Source organism: Cherax quadricarinatus, chromosome 91 (genome assembly GCF_038502225.1).
Source record: "Cherax quadricarinatus isolate ZL_2023a chromosome 91, ASM3850222v1, whole genome shotgun sequence".
Taxonomy (NCBI): domain Eukaryota; kingdom Metazoa; phylum Arthropoda; class Malacostraca; order Decapoda; family Parastacidae; genus Cherax; species Cherax quadricarinatus.
Window position 1 is genome coordinate 9,036,112 of NC_091382.1, and position 18,266 is coordinate 9,054,377.

At 39.3% G+C, this 18,266-nt stretch overlaps 1 protein-coding gene across 2 annotated transcripts in view; it reads left to right on the forward strand.

The window, feature by feature from the left end:
• LOC128704851 (dnaJ homolog subfamily C member 11) overlaps positions 1-18,266 on the forward strand; it is a 95,260-nt gene that overhangs the window by 24,574 nt on the left and 52,420 nt on the right. For both annotated transcript variants that reach the window (XM_053800001.2, XM_070104375.1), the window contains exons 6-7: positions 11,232-11,450; positions 11,812-12,019. In XM_053800001.2, the coding sequence (XP_053655976.2) occupies positions 11,232-11,450; positions 11,812-12,019 (427 nt within the window). The remainder of the gene's footprint in view (positions 1-11,231; positions 11,451-11,811; positions 12,020-18,266) is intronic.

The following is an 18,266-nucleotide window of genomic DNA, read 5'->3' on the forward strand; positions in this document are numbered from 1 at the left end:
ATCTAAACTTATCTAATTTAAATCCATTACTGCGGGTTCTTTCATGGAGAGATATCCTCAAGACCTTGTTAATATCCCCTTTATTAATACCTATCTTCCACTTATACACTTCGATCAGGTCTCCCCTCATTCTTCGTCTAACAAGTGAATGTAGCTTAAGAGTCTTAAATCTTTCTTCATAAGGAAGATTTCTAATGCTATGTATTAATTTAGTCATCCTACGCTGAATGTTTTCTAACGAATTTATGTCCATTCTGTAATATGGAGACCAGAATTGAGCTGCATAATCTAGGTGAGGCCTTACCAATGATGTATAAAGCTGCAGTATGACCTCTGGACTTCTGTTGCTTACACTTCTTGATATAAATCCCAGTAATCTATTTGCCTTATTACGTACGCTTAGGCATTGCTGTCTTGGTTTAAGGTTGCTGCTTACCATAACCCCCAAGTCCTTTTTGCAATCTGTATGGCTAACTTCTACATTATTTAACTTATAAGTGCTAGGGTTATGGACACTCCCGAGCTTCAGAACCTTGCATTTATCTACATTGAACTGCATCTGCCACTTTTCTGACCAAGAGTAGAGTTTGTCTAAATCCTCCTGAAGTTCCCTAACATCTACTTTTGAATCAGTTATCCTACCTATCTTCGTGTCATCGGCGAATTTGCTCATATCACTAGTAATTCCTTCATCAAGATCATTGATATATATTATAAACAACAACGGGCCCAAGACTGATCCCTGTGGAACGCCACTTGTTACTGATCCCCACTCGGATTTAACCCCATTTATGGACACACACTGCTTTCTGTCTGTGAGCCATGATTCGATCCACGAGAGCACCCTTCCCCCAATGCCATGAGCTGCTACTTTCTTCAACAGTCTTTGGTGCAGAACTCTATCAAATGCCTTACTAAAATCTAAGTAAATAATATCAAATTCTTTATCGTGGTCAACAGCCTCAAAAGCTTTACTGAAGAAAGTTAATAAATTAGTTAGACAAGACCGGCCTCTTGTGAATCCATGCTGAGTATCATTAATCAAGCTATGCTTATCGAGATGGCTTCTTATAATCTGAGCTATAATTGACTCTAGTAATTTGCCTACAATTGAGGTCAGGCTTATTGGGCGGTAATTTGACGGTAACGACTTGTCCCCTGTTTTAAAAATAGGAATTACATTAGCCATCTTCCACATAATCAGACTGTGTTACTTCAGACTTAATACCCGTTTTTATGCAACAGTTCAAGCGATCTCGGACATACAATGCCACCCCACCCCCCTTTCCGACACTTCTATCTACTTGGAACAATTTAAAACCCTGGATGTGACATTCTGCAGGCATGTCTCGACTTTTTGAATTAAACCACGTCTCAGTAATGGCAAATACATCTATGTTACCTGCACTAGCAACTAGTCTCAACTCGTCCATCTTATTCCTAGCACTGCGACTATTTGTGTAATAAATATTTAAAGACCCTCCTCTCTCTTGACCCTTCCTGCTCCTTTCTGTTTTTCCACTAAACCTATTACTGTCCTTGTCAATTAGTGCCACTGGCTTTCCAATATCCACCTCATTTTGCCTATTACTAGTTCTCCTAGTACTCATATTACTACCCTGCGACTTCACAGTTTTCCCGCAAAAACCCATACCACTAACTATTCCTAGTTTAAAGACCTAACAGCTCCCTCCACTGCGTTGGCCAGTGCTCCCACCCCACACCTAGATAAGTGAACCCCGTCCCTGGCATACATGTCATTTCTGCCATAGAAGAGGTCCCAGTTGTCAATGAATGTTACTGCATTTTCCTTACAGTATTTGTCCAGCCAGCAATTGACACCAATTGCTCTGGACAGCCATTCATTTCCAACTCCTCTCCTTGGCAAAATGCCACATATGACAGGTTTCCCACCCTTCCTCCTAATTATCTCTATTGCTGACCTATACCTGCTAATCAGGTCCTCACTCCTACGTCTGCCAACATCGTTGCCTCCAGCACTGAGACAGATAATAAGATTACTCCCATTACCTCTCATGATGTCATCCAGACGGCTAACAATATCCTTCATCCCAGCCCCAGGGAAACACACACTCTGCCTCCTACTCCTATCCTTCAAGCAGAATGCCCTATCCATGTACCTAATCTAGCTATCCCCAACAACAACAATGTTTTTACCTTCCTTGGCATCGTCCGTCATGATGCTCCGAGTAGTCGACTCACATTCGCCAGGTAGCATTACACCACTTGTAGAATTCGTCAAGACGTTCTCGATGGTCTTCGTTGGGGTTTCTAGGGATGTCTCGCTCACGTCTGCCAATGCTTCTTTGGTGCTCGTTGTGGCATTCCCAGTAGAACACTCACATTCGTCAGGTAGCACCGAGAATGGGTTGGAAGTTTCCACGGTAGTCTTCTGGTTTCTCGTTGTTTCTGCCTCTCCAACCGTTTTCTTGATCTTCAGCTTGGTTCCAAGTTGCCCGGCCACTGACCAAGCTCCCCTCTTAACCTGGGGACTCACAACAGGAGGATTACTACGAATCCTCTTGTTCTCCTTCGTTAATCGCCGTATCTCCATCTTAGCAACTCTGAGCTCTTCTCTCAGCTGCTGGTAAAGTTGCTCAAGAGAGGGCATCCTGGTTCAGATTCACAGAGAGCACACAAACAGGTCTTCACAGAGCTAAGTACACGTCACCACGTTTTCTTGGGAGTTTCATCAAAATCCTGAAAGGAGTTCAGAGACAATACTCCTTGGTTAGCCATTTTAGGTTAGCCATTTTCTTTGAGGGTTGGTTGTTAGGGTAAGCAGTAAGAGTGGTGTCAGCCCTCAGGCTGCTCAAGGAAGAAGCTGATAGTGAGAAATTTTATTCCCTCGTGATCATATGTATCCTGCAAGTATTTTTGGTGCTGGTTCATCAGTGTTTTCCCTTACCCAAGTGCGGGAGGATTAATGCTCGAGGCTAGTGTAATATTCACCCTAGTCTGTTTTAATCAGGGTGCAGCTTGCCTGGTTGCAGTGTTTGGGGGGTGAGTTGGGGCAAATGCTAGCTGAATCTTGGTTACTTTCTGTATTAGTTTATTTTTCAGATTTATGCCATGAATTTTTATATATTCATTTCTGGATGTCTAGTTGTTAGATCATTCTAGGAGAGCAGGTTATCCTAAAGAAAAGTGAGCTGTGGAGCAAACACCTACACTACAGTAGGGCCCCACTTATACGGCAGGTTAGGTTCCATGCTATCGCCGGAAAGCAGAACGCCATTTTTTCCATTTATAAATTCATATAAATGCCAGACATCAAGTTTACACTAAATTATATTAAGTTAGTAATAGAAGTAAGCATTAGAAACACACAAAGTAAAATACATTCACAGTACATTCATTACTTATCTTAAAGTATTTGTAATCTTAATGTAGGGAGAGAGGTGAGTAGTACTTATTTGTAGGGAGTCAGGTGTAGGTAGCCCTGGCTCCCTGTCTCTTACTTTTTTTTTTTTTTTTTTTTTTCTCTCTCTCAACAAGTCGGCCGTCTCCCACCGAGGTAGGGTGACCCAAAAAAGAAAGAAAATCCCCAAAAAGAAAATACTTTCATCATCATTCAACACTTTCACCACACTCACACATTATCACTGTTTTTGCAGAGGTGCTCAGAATACAACAGTTTAGAAGCATATACATATAAAGATACACAGCATCCCAGAGAGTTAAAATACACATACAGTACACTCGCTGTTTACCTTAAAATATGTGTCGTTTTAACACTTTCAGGGTCCAGAGGCCAAATTTCAAAGTGCGCACCAGTGTCCAAGAATTTTCAAAAAATAATTTTATTTTTTCTTATGAAATGGTAGAGAATGTTTTTCTGAAGGTAATAAAACACAAAGTATGAAATTTGATGGAAAATTGACGAAATTATGCTCTCACGAATTTTGATGTGACAGCGATATTTACGCATCGTCGATTTTGCCGACTTTGACTCCTATTTTAGACCAATTATATTACTCCAGTCAAACAAATTCTTAGCTATTTCACTAGTATTACTTCTATTCTATTGCTTGGGCACAAATAATCGCCAAGTCAACTGTTTCAACTACAAAATAAAGTGATTGGAAATTGGTAATTTGGCCAATTTAATGCAAAGTTCAAAATATTCTAATTTCAAAGTAGGGTCCAGAATAAACAATACAAGCATTCCTGGAACTAAACTAACATTTCCTCTGTTCATTAGTTACGTTTTCAGGCTTTACAAATGAATTCCATTTTGATTTTTTATTCACATAATAAATTTTTATTCAAACCAAAAAAATAGAAAATTTATTGTTATCCAATACTGTAATAATTGTATAAATAATATCACCACATTTGTGAACGTATATTAGACCCACCAGATGGCGTGTATTAGACGTGTGGGATCATTTGTTTACTCATGAACATAGGCAAAAATTTAACATTTCTGCTATTTTGAGCTCGGTTTCAACCCATTTCCATTACTAAAACCAATCAAAATCATCTCCATTTCTGTAATATATCTTCCATTCTATCAAATGAGACCAAGAAATCACAAATACAACTATAAAAAACATACGAAAAAGCACTGCAAAGTCGCTGTTTTAATCGAAAATCCTGCAGCACACAGTGCTGCAGGATTTGTTTTATGTGGTGCATACATACCACATAGATGCATTCTTTCATATCTAGGCCCAAATTTACCGCTCACAGCTTATCAGAGTGAGCTGAGCTCATGGCTTAGATCTACAGTTTGGACCCTCAATGTATAGAACATAAGAACATAAGAACGAAGGAACACTGCAGAAGGCCTACTGGCCCATGCGAGGCAGGTCCAAGTCTCCTACCGGCTTAAGCCAAAGCACCCAACCTAGTCAGGTCAGGTCACATTGACTTAAGGGAGGAACACGGCAACCGACCTGTTAGCACAAGCTATCAGGTCTAACTCACACCCACCCACATCTACTCATGTATTTATCCAACCTATTTTTAAAGCTACACAACGTTCTGGCCTCTATAACGGTACTTGGGAGTTTGTTCCACTCATCCACAACTCTATTACCAAACCAGTACTTTCCTATATCCTTCCTGAATCTGAATTTTTCCAACTTAAAACCATTGCTGCGAGTCCTGTCTAGGCTAGATATTTTCAGCACACTATTTACATCCCCTTTATTTATTCCTGTCTTCCATTTATACACCTCAATCATATCCCCCCTAATTCTACATCTTTCTAGAGAGTGCAGTTTCAGGGCCCTTAGTCTATCCTCATAGGGAAGGTTTCTGATACATGGGATCCTCTTTGTCATCCTCCTTTGTACATTTTCCAGAGAATTTATATCCATTCTGTAATACGGTGACCAAAACTGTGCAGCATAATCTAAATGAGGCCTAACCAAGGATGTATAGAGTTGAAGAACAACCTGAGGACTCCTATTATTTATGCTTCTTGATATGAAGCCAAGGATTCTATTAGCTTTATTGCGAACACTTATGCACTGTTGTCTTGGTTTCAGATTACTGCTAACCAGAACTCCTAAATCTTTTTCGCAATCCGTAATATTAAGATCTACATTATTTAGTTTATATGTGGCATGGTTATTGTCCTGTCCAACATTTAGAACTTTGCATTTGTCTATATTAAACTGCATCTGCCACTTCTCCGACCACTGCATCAGTCTATTCAAATCTTCCTGGAGTGCTCGAATGTCCTCGTCAGAATGAATTCGACGGCCTATTTTGGTGTCATCGGCAAACTTGCCGATGTCGCTCTTTATGCCCTCGTCTATGTCGTTTATGTAGATTGTGAACAGCAGGGGGCCCAACACTGACCCCTGTGGAACACCGCTCGTGACGCTTCCCCACTCTGATTTCTCCCCATTTATGCAAACTCTCTGCTGCCTATTTGTCAACCATGCCTCTATCCAGGAAAAAATTTCTCCTCCTATTCCATGTGCTTTAATTTTCCTCAATAGTCTCTGATGTGGGACCCTGTCAAAAGCCTTACTGAAGTCCATATACACAATATCATATTCATTACCATGATCTACCTCCTCAAATACCTTAGTGAAAAAAGTTAATAAATTTGTAAGGCAGGAACGCCCCTTTGTAAAACCATGCTGAGATTCGTTGATTAATTTATGCTTTTCAAGATGGCTACGAACTGCCTCGGCAATTATTGATTCCATAAATTTTCCCACTATGGAGGTTAGGCTTATTGGTCTATAGTTCGAAGCTAAGGACCTGTCACCTGTTTTGAAAATAGGTATCACATTTGCCATTTTCCACTTATCTGGCACCATGCCAGTTTGTAGTGATATGTTGAAAAGATTAGCCAAAGGTGTGCTAAGCTCCTCTTTACATTCCTTTAGAACCCTTGCATACAGTTCATCAGGGCCTGGGGATTTGTTAGGTTTTAATTTATCTATTTGCCTAAGGACCATGTCACTTGTGACCCTAATAGTGCACAGTTTATTATCGTCCTGTTCTACATAATTTATCATTACTGGAATATCGCTGGTATCCTCCTGTGTAAAAACTGAGAGGAAGTATGTGTTAAAAATTCTACACATTTCCTTATCACTGTCAGTGAGCTGACCCGAGGAACTTTTGAGTGGGCCTATCTTGTCCCTGATCTTACTTCTGTATACCTGAAAGAATCCTTTTGGGTTAGTCTTCGATTCTTTTGCAACTTTAACCTCATAATCTCTTTTTGCTTTTCTAATTCCCTTTTTTATTTCTCTCTTTAACTGAATATATCGATTTCTTAATTGCGCCTCTCCTCTTTTGATTTGCCTATATATGCCTCTCTTTTGACCAATCAGATATTTTAATCTATTGTTCATCCATTTAGGATCATTTTTGTTTGATCTGATTTCCCTATTTGGAACATAATTTGACTGAGCAGCTAGAACTATGCCCTGGAAAGCATCATATCGGCAACCATCACCACCTACCTGACCCTTAGTCAGGTCATTCCAGTTCAGCCCACCTAAGTAATTTTTCAGTCCTATGAAATCAGCCAAGCGAAAGTCAGGGACGGAGACTTGATTGCCATTATTAGGGGAATTCCATGATATATTAAAACTGAGTGATTTGTGATCACTCTCCCCAAGCTCATCATTAACCTCAAGATTATTAATTAGTGTTTCCCTACTGGCAAGAACCAAGTCAAGGAGGTTATTTCCCCTAGTTGGCTCTGTCACAAACTGTTTTAAAAAACAATCCTGGATCGTATCAAGAAAGTCACCCGACTCTAAATTTTCTGTCAAATTGCTCCAGTCAATCTGTCTATAGTTGAAATCTCCCATTAGCACAACATTTTCGTATGTAGATGCCTTACGAATTTCGTCCCATAGAAGTTTACTGCACTCCCTATCAAGATTTGGGGCCCTGTAAATCACACCCAACATTAGTTTTTCTCGGCCCTCGAGAAGCTGTAACCAAACAGATTCAGTGGCTGACGCTTCTAATTTAATATCTTGTCTAACACAACAATTTAAATTGTCTCTGACATACATCGCTACTCCACCACCTTTCCTGTTGACCCTGTCAGTGTGGAATAATTTATAGCCTTGTATGTGACATTCAGAGGGCATCTCTCTATCTTTCAGATTGAGCCAGGTCTCTGTTATAGCAATAATATCTATGTTTCCTGCACTTGCAATTAATCTTAGCTCATCTATCTTATTTCTAACACTCCTGCTATTAGTATAGTAAACCTTAAGGGAGCTAGTCCCTTGCTGCCCTCTGCTGTCCCCCTTTGTTTGCTGGCCTGTTCTATTGTCTTTATTTATAACTTCATGCTGAATGCCTTTTATACATTTACTGTTTCCAACCCTAGTGTTGCAACCTGCTTGTTTCCCACACACACCCATACCTCTATCTTCCATCAGTTTAAAATCATAGGCATTTCACCAATGGCCTTCTCAATCGAGTCTGCAAGTGCTACCACCCCTGCCCCAGAGAGATGTACCCCATCCCTTGCATACATATCATGTTTGCCATAAAAGTTGTTCCAGTTGTCAATGAATGGGATTGCAAGTTCCTTGCAGTATCTGTCTAGCCAGCAATTTACACCAATTGCCCTAGACAACCATTCATTTCCTACTCCCCTTCTAGGCAAGATGCTACATATGATTGGGATCCCTCCCTTAGACTTAATGAAATCTATAGCTGACCTGTACTTATCTAGCAGCTCTTCTCTCCTACCCTTCCCAATATCATTTCCACCAGCACTGAGACAGATAATGGGCTTGTTCCCATTACCTGACATGATATTATCCAGCCTGTTGACAATGTCCCCAACACCAGCTCCAGGGAAGCACACTCTATCTCTCATCTTCTTATTCCTATTACAAAAAGCACGGTCAATATATCTTACCTGAGAGTCACCAACCACAAGAATGCGCTTACCTTCATTAGCAGGGGCAGTAGTACCCTTACCTTCACTGGCCACTGAAGTACATTCATCCTGGAGAACAGAGAAGCGATTTCCTACCTTCAGATCTTCACTCTTAACTTTCCTTACTCTGATGCGCCTCCCATTACTGTGAACAACTCGCCACTTGTAGCAGGTGCTGGGCTGCACCTCACTGCTGGTAGCCGTTGCTACCTCCCCAACCACAGCCTCCTCACAGCGAGAGACAGACTGCACCTCACTGCTAGAAGTCTCATTCCCCACAACTCCAGCCACCTCACACTCTCTCCCAGACCCATTGAGGTGGACCTTCAGCCTCCTAATCTCCTCCTGGAGAAGCAAGACCTCCTCCTTCAACTCTCCAACCTCAGTTTTTAAAACACTGCAGAAGCAAGCCATGCTTTGTAACCGTCCACGCTAATCCCCAAAGCAGCTCAGGGTCTGTAGATCTATGGTACGGACCCTCAAAGGGTTAATGTAGGAAGAGAAATGAGTAGTATTTATTTGTAGGAAGTCAGTGTAGGTAGCCAGTAGGTGTAGCCCGCCTGGGCTGCACCTACCGGCTACCTACACTATGGCCCAGAGCCATATTATTAGCATCGACATACCTTGTTCACTGAATTTAATCATTTCTAACAACTACCTTTAGATGCCATCTTGAACGAAGGGAGAAGTAATGAATAATTCATGCCGAAAATTGTAAACAAAAGCAGAGCGGGAGAGTGGCTGGGCCAAACGCAGATTCATACACATTTTCTCTGGTGGCTGAGCAGAGAAAACGTAAAATTGTCCCTCCGCCTGGCTACCACACACGTCCACGAGTATTATTATCAGAGCACTTACGAAACATGCAATAAATGCCAGACAACAAATTTACACTAACTTGTATTAAGTTAGCAATAGAAATAGGCATTAAAAACACAATAAAAGGTAAGATACACACAGAGTACACTTATTACTTACCTTAAAATATTAATATTAATGTGTGAGAGGTAAGTGGCAGGGTGTTTATTGAATAAAATCAGAATGGCACACCATCATCCTCTAACTTGGCACTTAAAGCAATAGGCTTACAACTCTTTTTATCACAGCTAAGCTTAGACGCCATCGTCAGTAAGAGCCAACTAGTTAACGAATGAGTAAACGAGAGAGAGAACGATATACAGAGTTCAGACAATGTAAGAACACAAACTGAACAGGTAGTGGACGATCACTTGGTCAGCTGAAATAGATGCGTATTAATATGTGTCTGCTTTTAGTTCATTCATGTACGTTTGTAAGAGTTTGTAAAACTTTTACCTCACAATATTTTTTTTTATTATAATAATTATCTCAATACAAATACTCTTACATTGTGTATAAGTTGTACAAGTTAGTACAGAATAAACAAACAGCAACACTCCCATTCTCATGCAACGCATCATATTTAGAGTGAAGATGATGATATTATCATCATAATAAAAAAGCGCTAAACCCACAAGGGTTGTGAATTACTATATATAGAGTGAAGGCATACAAAAGGAATATTTTTCTACAGTTATCCCCCAGTGTTTGACTAGAGAAAAATCTTCTGATACTACCTACACAGTCGCTTTGTAAACAAATCTCATATTTACATCAGTTTTTATTCTGGGAGTGTATGTATTATGTTTATATGCTATGTAACGTGTTTCTTATATAATTTTGAGGAAAATATAATAGATGGATTAATGAAAATGTCTATATTAATGTAAAATAAGACATTTAATGTGCCCAAGAGTGATGATTATTACGTACTATTGGCGTCATGAGTAGAGAGAGACTTAGCGATTTTAATGTGTACCTGCACACCAGCACAGTGTGTAAGTATATTTAGGTACAGGTACACATAAGTATAATTATTAGAGTACATATAAAATACACAATAGTTATAAAACACTTGAAATTTTGGAACATTTCCAGACATAATAGATGTGGTCACGGAGAATGTAAACAAACCGGGTGGGGAGTGCCGTATTTGAAAGACCGCTTGCCGTATAGCAAATTTTGGTCATAATTTGACATTGCCGTGTTAGCAGAACGCCGTAAGGTGAAACGCCGTAAAGCAGGGCCCTACTGTACTTGTATGGTAAAACTTTGAAAGTTTTGTCCTGAAGAGAATTCAGTACTTATAATATTTGTATGGTTTCCGTGGCTATCATCACAAGTAACGCTGTGTTCCTGTGTTAGGATCAACCTGGTGCTCAGTCACTTGTAATCTGCAGACACACTAGTGAGTGACTCAGTAGTGAAGTGAGACACTAAAAAGCAACAGTAGAGGTGAAGTGAGACAATAAAAAGCAACAGTAGAGGTGAAGTGAGACACTAAAAAGCAACAGTAGAGGTGAAGTGAGACACTAAAAAGCAACAGTAGAGATGAAGTGAGAGACACTACTGGACAACAGAGTAGTAAAGTGAGAAAATGACAGAGCAACATAGTAGTGGTGAAGTGAGAGACCAATGAATAACAATTACATCTCTAGTGTTTTCTATGAATTACTTCATTTTTTGAATGCAGAGGTCCAGAAAGATACACAAAATTCTTATCCATTTATGAAATTATGTATAATTTTCTAATAGATATATTTACTGTAATGGTATATATAATGTATTTTCTTAAAACATTTCTGTTTTTCATAATATCAGCACCTTGCTTGCAGTTTTATAGTTACTTCATTAGATCTGTATATTGATTTAATATGAGAGCAATTTACCAGTAAATGTTGATTGTGTATGTTCAAGTAACTGGCATTATAGCCTTTAGTAATGCTGATGTACTCTTCTTTATAAGGTAACCTTTCATCTCAAAACGGTAATGGAAGCGGTGGTATCAATTGCTCAATTCGAAGAGTAACATCAGATAAGGGGTGGGGAGAGGTTGAAGTTGGAGCAGGAAATGGTCTGACTATAGCAGCCAAAGCCTTCAGAAACTTTTCCCGTGGTATGTTTGGAAATGGATCTGTCATTACACATTTCACTCCTAATGGACTACGTGTGGGCACAGTCACAAGTAAGTGTTGAATGTCTCTTGATCTTGTACTTGTTCTGATAATTTTAGACATAATTTGTAATTTAGAAAAGTAATACGGCCGGTGTGTTGAAAGAAAGATGTAATATACAGTATTTTACAAACATTATCTCTCCGTCCACAGCAGAGTTCAAACCTGCACACTCACGCTTCTGGGGTCTGGCTGTGTGGCAAAAGTACTGTATACTTCGATGCAGTGTGTGCAGGTTCGAATCCTTCTGTGGACTGAGAGAGAATGTAAATAATTTTGCTCATTTGCAAATTGTTGAGCACTTGGTATTTTGTGTGTATTTTATGTATCATTGTTTATTATATGTACAGTATGCATTTATTTCTTTCCCAGCTTTAGCAAACCAGTTAGATAAGCATACAGTGGGTTATCTGACATGGAAGGCTGGGATGCAGAGTGGCATGAACACAATGATTATTCGTGATACTCCCTTCCAGCATTTAGTGTGCTCTGCATATATTGGTATACCACACACCTATATTGCAGTGTCTTATACTCACAAGATGCCAGAACAGGAATACAAAGTAAAGTTAACGGGCAAGTAAGTGGGTATATTGTTTAAATTATATAGTCTTAAGTTACTTTTAATCTGAAGTGCTTTGCTTCTTAGGGCACAGTACTTGCCCTACTTCTGTTTCTCATTCTTACATGGACATAAATAAAGACATAAACCCTAGTGCTATGGAATGGAGGAAATAAAGACTGAAACAGAACTTTTGTTCTGTTGAACCATTCATTAGAGCAAAAGTTCCGTGTGAGACTTGTGAGTGATAATGTCAGAAGATCTCGCATTCAAGGATCACAACAATGTTGCTGTTGATAAGATACATTATCTTTGAAAGCTTAAGTCAGTCAACAGAAGAACTAGTTATAACACAGACCAATTTCTCAAAATTCACCAGCTCTTTAAATTTGAAGTCACTTAAAAGTTGGATTCTCAAGTTATTAACATTTAATGAGGCATTCACAAATTATATGCATGAAAACCAGGTTTTCAAGTTTTTTCAGTTTCTTCAATAAAATTAGCACCTCCCCAGCCCTAGAACTATCCAAACAGTTCTGATTTCAGTTCACCAGGATTTAGGATTTGAAGTCGATCAGAAGAGGAATTTCCCAGTTATTGCTCGGAATCCAACAATAGTTTTTTTAATTTTGTTACTGAATTGGCTTAATGCATCTACACAGCCTAAGCTTATAGGGTATCATCCTGTCCATAAGATCCATCTGTCATTAGGGATTGAACCCTCTCAGAAGAGGCATAGGACTTTAGTTATTTAATGAAAAATTTTGCAAATTGGCACCTGTGTATTCCAGTAACAATCCCAACCTCCTCCTAGGTAGCATGCACTGGTGTTGAAAGTTTGAAGCTAATCTAAAGCAGCTTTCCCTAGATACCATATGGAATACAGAATTGGAAATGGTCTATATAAAATTGACCAGAGGATACCTTCACAGTAGTTGTATGAGCTTTTCCCTAGTTACTGTACACCAGCACTGAATATTTGAAGTCGGTCGAATAAGGCATTCTCAGGTTACAAATGGAAACCTTGCTAAAAGAAGAAAATACTGTCAGCCACTTAAAGTTATCCCTTCAGGGATGTTTGATAATTGTAACTTTCCACTGGTTGTATCACTACATCCTCATATCATCCATTCCATCGTTCTACAACTGTGAAGATTTTCTTAAATCCTTTCGGCCAGTATGTAGTTGTGGGATCTTTTTCTTCTGTTGTTGGTGCTAAGACATCTTTCTTAGCTTTTTGTTATATCTTTCGTACTTTTTAGTGCTGAATTCTTCCATTCTAATGCATAATTCACAGGTAACGCGCACTGTAATGCAATTATTCCATTCATGGTATTGTCTTGTATTCTTTAACTCGTGGTTTTTGCTTTTAAAACCCATTTTGCAGCTGGGCTTCATGATTTTTCCATCTTGTATTTGCTGATATCTCACCCCAGCTCTATATTGTAATTTTGGCCTGATATATTATGTGAACAGTTTTTCTAGTTTTTCTCCATCCATATATCTAAAGACCATTTTAAACTTTATCATTAAAACTTGAATATTTCTCAAATAGTATAATTTCTGTATATTGGTTTTGATAAACCACTAAAAATACACTTATCAGGTTTGTCTTCTGTATCACCAGTTGGAGGACCTTCCTACTTCATTTTGCTCAGTGTAGCTTTCCCTGCCACATTTTAATGAGAGAAGCCATTTTCTACCTTTCATAATCTAATGGATTCTTGTTTTCCATGCAGCCACAGGACTGCCCCAGTGGGCTGGACCTCATTCTTATATCAGGCATCTTCAGATAAGCACCTCCCTTTTCTGTTGTCTATTAAGGGCAGATTTTTGTCTGCTAATGTAGAGTTGGGTAACAGGCTCAGATCAGGTGATAGCACTAGGCCCAATTGTTTATGTAGAGCGAAGGAGTGATAGACTTACCCTGTGTTTAATACAGAGGCCTTGTAGAAAATGGTGTCCTCAGGATATAAAAGTACAGAATTCCATATAGAGGAATGGAGGAGATTGTACAAACTTCTCAAGAAAGGTGCCTTAATGTTGGTAAAGGGACCTTCTGTTTCTTAAACATAATTACTTCCCATTCCAGACAATGTGTGATCCTCATGAGTTTAATATTAACTTTACTATGATAATATAGATCATAAATAGTACATAATATTACAGTTATTGAAGCTAATGACCTATTGAACAAACCTTCCCACAATTATTATTATTATTATAATCAAGGGGGAAGTGCTAAACTTGTAGAATTATACAACACCTGTGGGGGGGGGGGGGGGGAGGTGGAAGGTATTCAGGCTTAATTCAGGGAACTGGAGCACAGATCCAATTCCCTAGATCAAGAGCCCCTTACCAGCATCAAGAAACCTTCCTTGAGGGGAGCATCCCATAAACAAAGCTCAGGAGTGGACAGCCAAGCAACTCACTAGCAACAGCATTTTGTTAAGTCCCTGTTAGGTATAATGTATCATTATAAGTATTAGTATTAGGCCATGATCAAGGCTTGTGGTACGTATACAGATTGTCTGACGTGTATAAACAAGCCTTTAGCAATATGTAGAGGCTGTTCTTGTATTAGAATTGCTTATTTATTGCACATTATAGGTAAATTCAGTTTTCTTGTTAGAATGAATTTTACGGTTTGAAAATTTTAACACAAGCTGTCTTGAATCAGCGTAGGAGGATTAAAAAAAAAAAAAGTACATATTCACCATCATTCATTCGATAATTATCTTGCCAAAAGTGTGTAGATAATGCAGTTGGTAGAGCTGGGTAGGTTGGTAGACAGCAACCACTCAGCAAGGTACTTCTGTCATGCCATATGAATGTTGAATGGAAATCTGTTAACCGTTTTACAATGGCAGGATTGCTGATCTCTCTTCTTTTTTGTAAACACTAAAGATGGCAGGTAAATTTTACTACTACTGCTACAGGTACACATTCCTATATCCAAAACCCTTGGGGCCAGCAGTGTTTTGAATTTCAGAATGAAGGTGGCATCTAGGGCAGCACCCCATAATCAAACATTAACACTGCAGCAAAAATGTATGAATACTCATACTAAGTGGGATAAATAAAGACTACAAACACTACAACTAGTGATGAAAGAGTACTATGACAGATGGAATTTTTAAAGACTTAACTGATAACACATTTTCACCATATCGTGTATGGGGACTTTTTCACCTGTATTCGCAATGTCATCATCATCATCATCATCACTTCTGTTCTCATGCTTATTTGTATTTAACACCATTTCTTTAAATCATAAACAGTGGTAGTTCCAACACCATATTCTTCAGTAAGTGGCTGCACTGACACTCCACAATCGAGCTTCTGCAGTAACTCTACTTTCTGCGTTATTGTTAACGTCAGATGCTTCCTTTTCTTTTTCTCGCTGTTACCCATAGGGGTATCTGCAGCTCTTTTTGACATTTTCACAGTGAAATTTAAGTCACAAAATAAAAAGTAAAAACAAAATATCAGCAAACAGCAGACGCACGTGTGAACACTACAGGCACTGAGACACAACTGACGCCTGCCACTCTGGCTCTCAGTGACTTACGCTCCACACTCCATGAAAAAACTTCGGTTTTCGGAACCTTTCGAATTTCCGAATTTTGGATAAAGGATCATGGACCAGTACTACCACTGCTTACATCCAGCAGTAGAAATGGATCCTGCACACAGTACACAGTACATGCAGTCGTGGGTGCATATACGTACAGTATATGTGTATACACACTCGTCTGGGTTTCATTCTAATTTCATAACAATTATTCCTCTTGTAGTGTTTCCTCTAGTTCCATGAAGTGAATTGGAATCCATCATCCATAAGCAGTAAGTAAGGGATTGTTAACCCCTTTATCATATGTAAATTACTAAAAGGGTAAAGAAAAAACAAGAACAAATATTGTGGAATATAGGGGTCCTCGAGAGCTAGTATGGTGGCCAGTCAGGATGTTATACCAACACTTAAAACCAAAAATGACTACTACTTTCTGTTAAATACAAGATCTTTTGATTTAATAGAGGTAGAAATTCCTAGTTATATCTTCAAGATTCTCCAGCAACCTTAGTCGAGGAAAAGTCAACAGGCTAGTAGGCAACATGTATTATGAACACAGGTGTGGTCTTGTGGCCTGTACACCTGCTCGTAGCGACGTCAGCATGGCAACCAATAATAATGAGGAACGAGCACTAAGTGATTCACGTGGACTTGACCCTACCAATTTTTTTTTTTTTTCATCAACCCAGCCATATCCCACTGAGGCCGGGTGACCTAAAAAGAAAAATGATGGTTTCTCTTTTTAACTTAAGTAATGTATACAGGAAAAGGAGGTTACTAGCTCCTTGCTTCCAGCATTTTAGCTGCCTCCCAAGACACACATGGCTGCTTCTTTCTTTCAACACACCAGCCATATCCGACTGAGGCGGGGTGGCCCAAAAGGAAAAACAAAAGTTTCTCCTTTTACATTTAGTAATATATACAGGAGAATTTGGTAGGGTGTGCAAAAGAAGAAAATTAAAAGTGAATACAGGAAAGAGTAAGGTTATGAGGATAACAAAAAGATTAGATGATGAAAGATTGAATATCAGATTGGAGGGAGAGAGTATGGAGGAGGTGAACGTATTCAGATATTTGGGAGTGGACGTGTCAGCGGATGGGTCTATGAAAGATGAGGTGAATCATAGAATTGATGAGGGAAAAAGAGTGAGTGGTGCACTTAGGAGTCTGTGGAGACAAAGAACTTTGTCCTTGGAGGCAAAGAGGGGAATGTATGAGAGTATAGTTTTACCAACGCTCTTATATGGGTGTGAAGCGTGGGTGATGAATGTTGCAGCGAGGAGAAGGCTGGAGGCAGTGGAGATGTCATGTCTGAGGGCAATGTGTGGTGTGAATATAATGCAGAGAATTCGTAGTTTGGAAGTTAGGAGGAGGTGCGGGATTACCAAAACTGTTGTCCAGAGGGCTGAGGAAGGGTTGTTGAGGTGGTTCGGACATGTAGAGAGAATGGAGCGAAACAGAATGACTTCAAGAGTGTATCAGTCTGTAGTGGAAGGAAGGCGGGGTAGGGGTCGGCCTAGGAAGGGTTGGAGGGAGGGGGTAAAGGAGGTTTTGTGTGCGAGGGGCTTGGACTTCCAGCAGGCATGCGTGAGCGTGTTTGATAGGAGTGAATGGAGACAAATGGTTTTTAATACTTGACGTGCTGTTGGAGTGTGAGCAAAGTAACATTTATGAAGGGATTCAGGGAAACCGGCAGGCCGGACTTGAGTCCTGGAGATGGGAAGTACAGTGCCTGCACTCTGAAGGAGGGGTGTTAATGTTGCAGTTTAAAAACTGTAGTGTAAAGCACCCTTCTGGCAAGACAGTGATGGAGTGAATGATGGTGAAAGTTTTTCTTTTTCGGGCCACCCTGCCTTGGTGGGAATCGGCCAGTGTGATAATAAAAAAAAAAATACAGGAGAAGGGGGTTACTAGCCCTTTGCTCCCGAGTAGTTGCTAGGACTCTACCAAATATAGTTTTATTATCAAAAGTGGATGCATCACATTGTGTGCGCTGTTCTATAAGACTTGTATGTAGTTAAAGCAAGAGCTAACTATATTTACCTAACACCCATTGTACAAGATGGCTTTTTTTTCTTTTGTTTCTCCCATCAGCTGGTAGATTTCAGTAGGATTCAGTAGCTTTGGCTGCTGTTCAGCAGTCACCGTGTATGGTCGTGAGTGAATTGTCAATCTTCACTCTGCCATTATTACATTCCTTTTAGGTGTCATGCTTTAACCTCATCCATTGCTCCCTCTTGGGTAGGGAAATGTAGAAATTCTTTAATCTGATCTATTGGTTAGGGTCTTAAAAATCTAGGATTTTTAAGACTTCCTTTGGTAGCAATTCTCATAGCATATGCTCCTCAGGTATCCAAATCATGTTACACCTACTGTACTGGAGCATGTAGTAAGATTGGTACACTACCTTCTCTCTATAAACACAACATTTTTTGTTTCCATTCATAGATCTTTAGTTAGTAATGTATCCTTGAATCCTCTCTTTAATATTTACATTTTATCACAATCAAATTCTTCACTTGGGCTCAAATTGTCTCCTATTTCATTTCATAACTGTCTATGTTAAATTCCATCATTCATCTATCACTTTGTCTACCTAATACTGTAAATCCAAGTCATCTTATAGAAATTTCTATGCAAAAATAAATTTAGTGAACTAAATTTATTTTTGTATAGGATCTTTGTATCAAA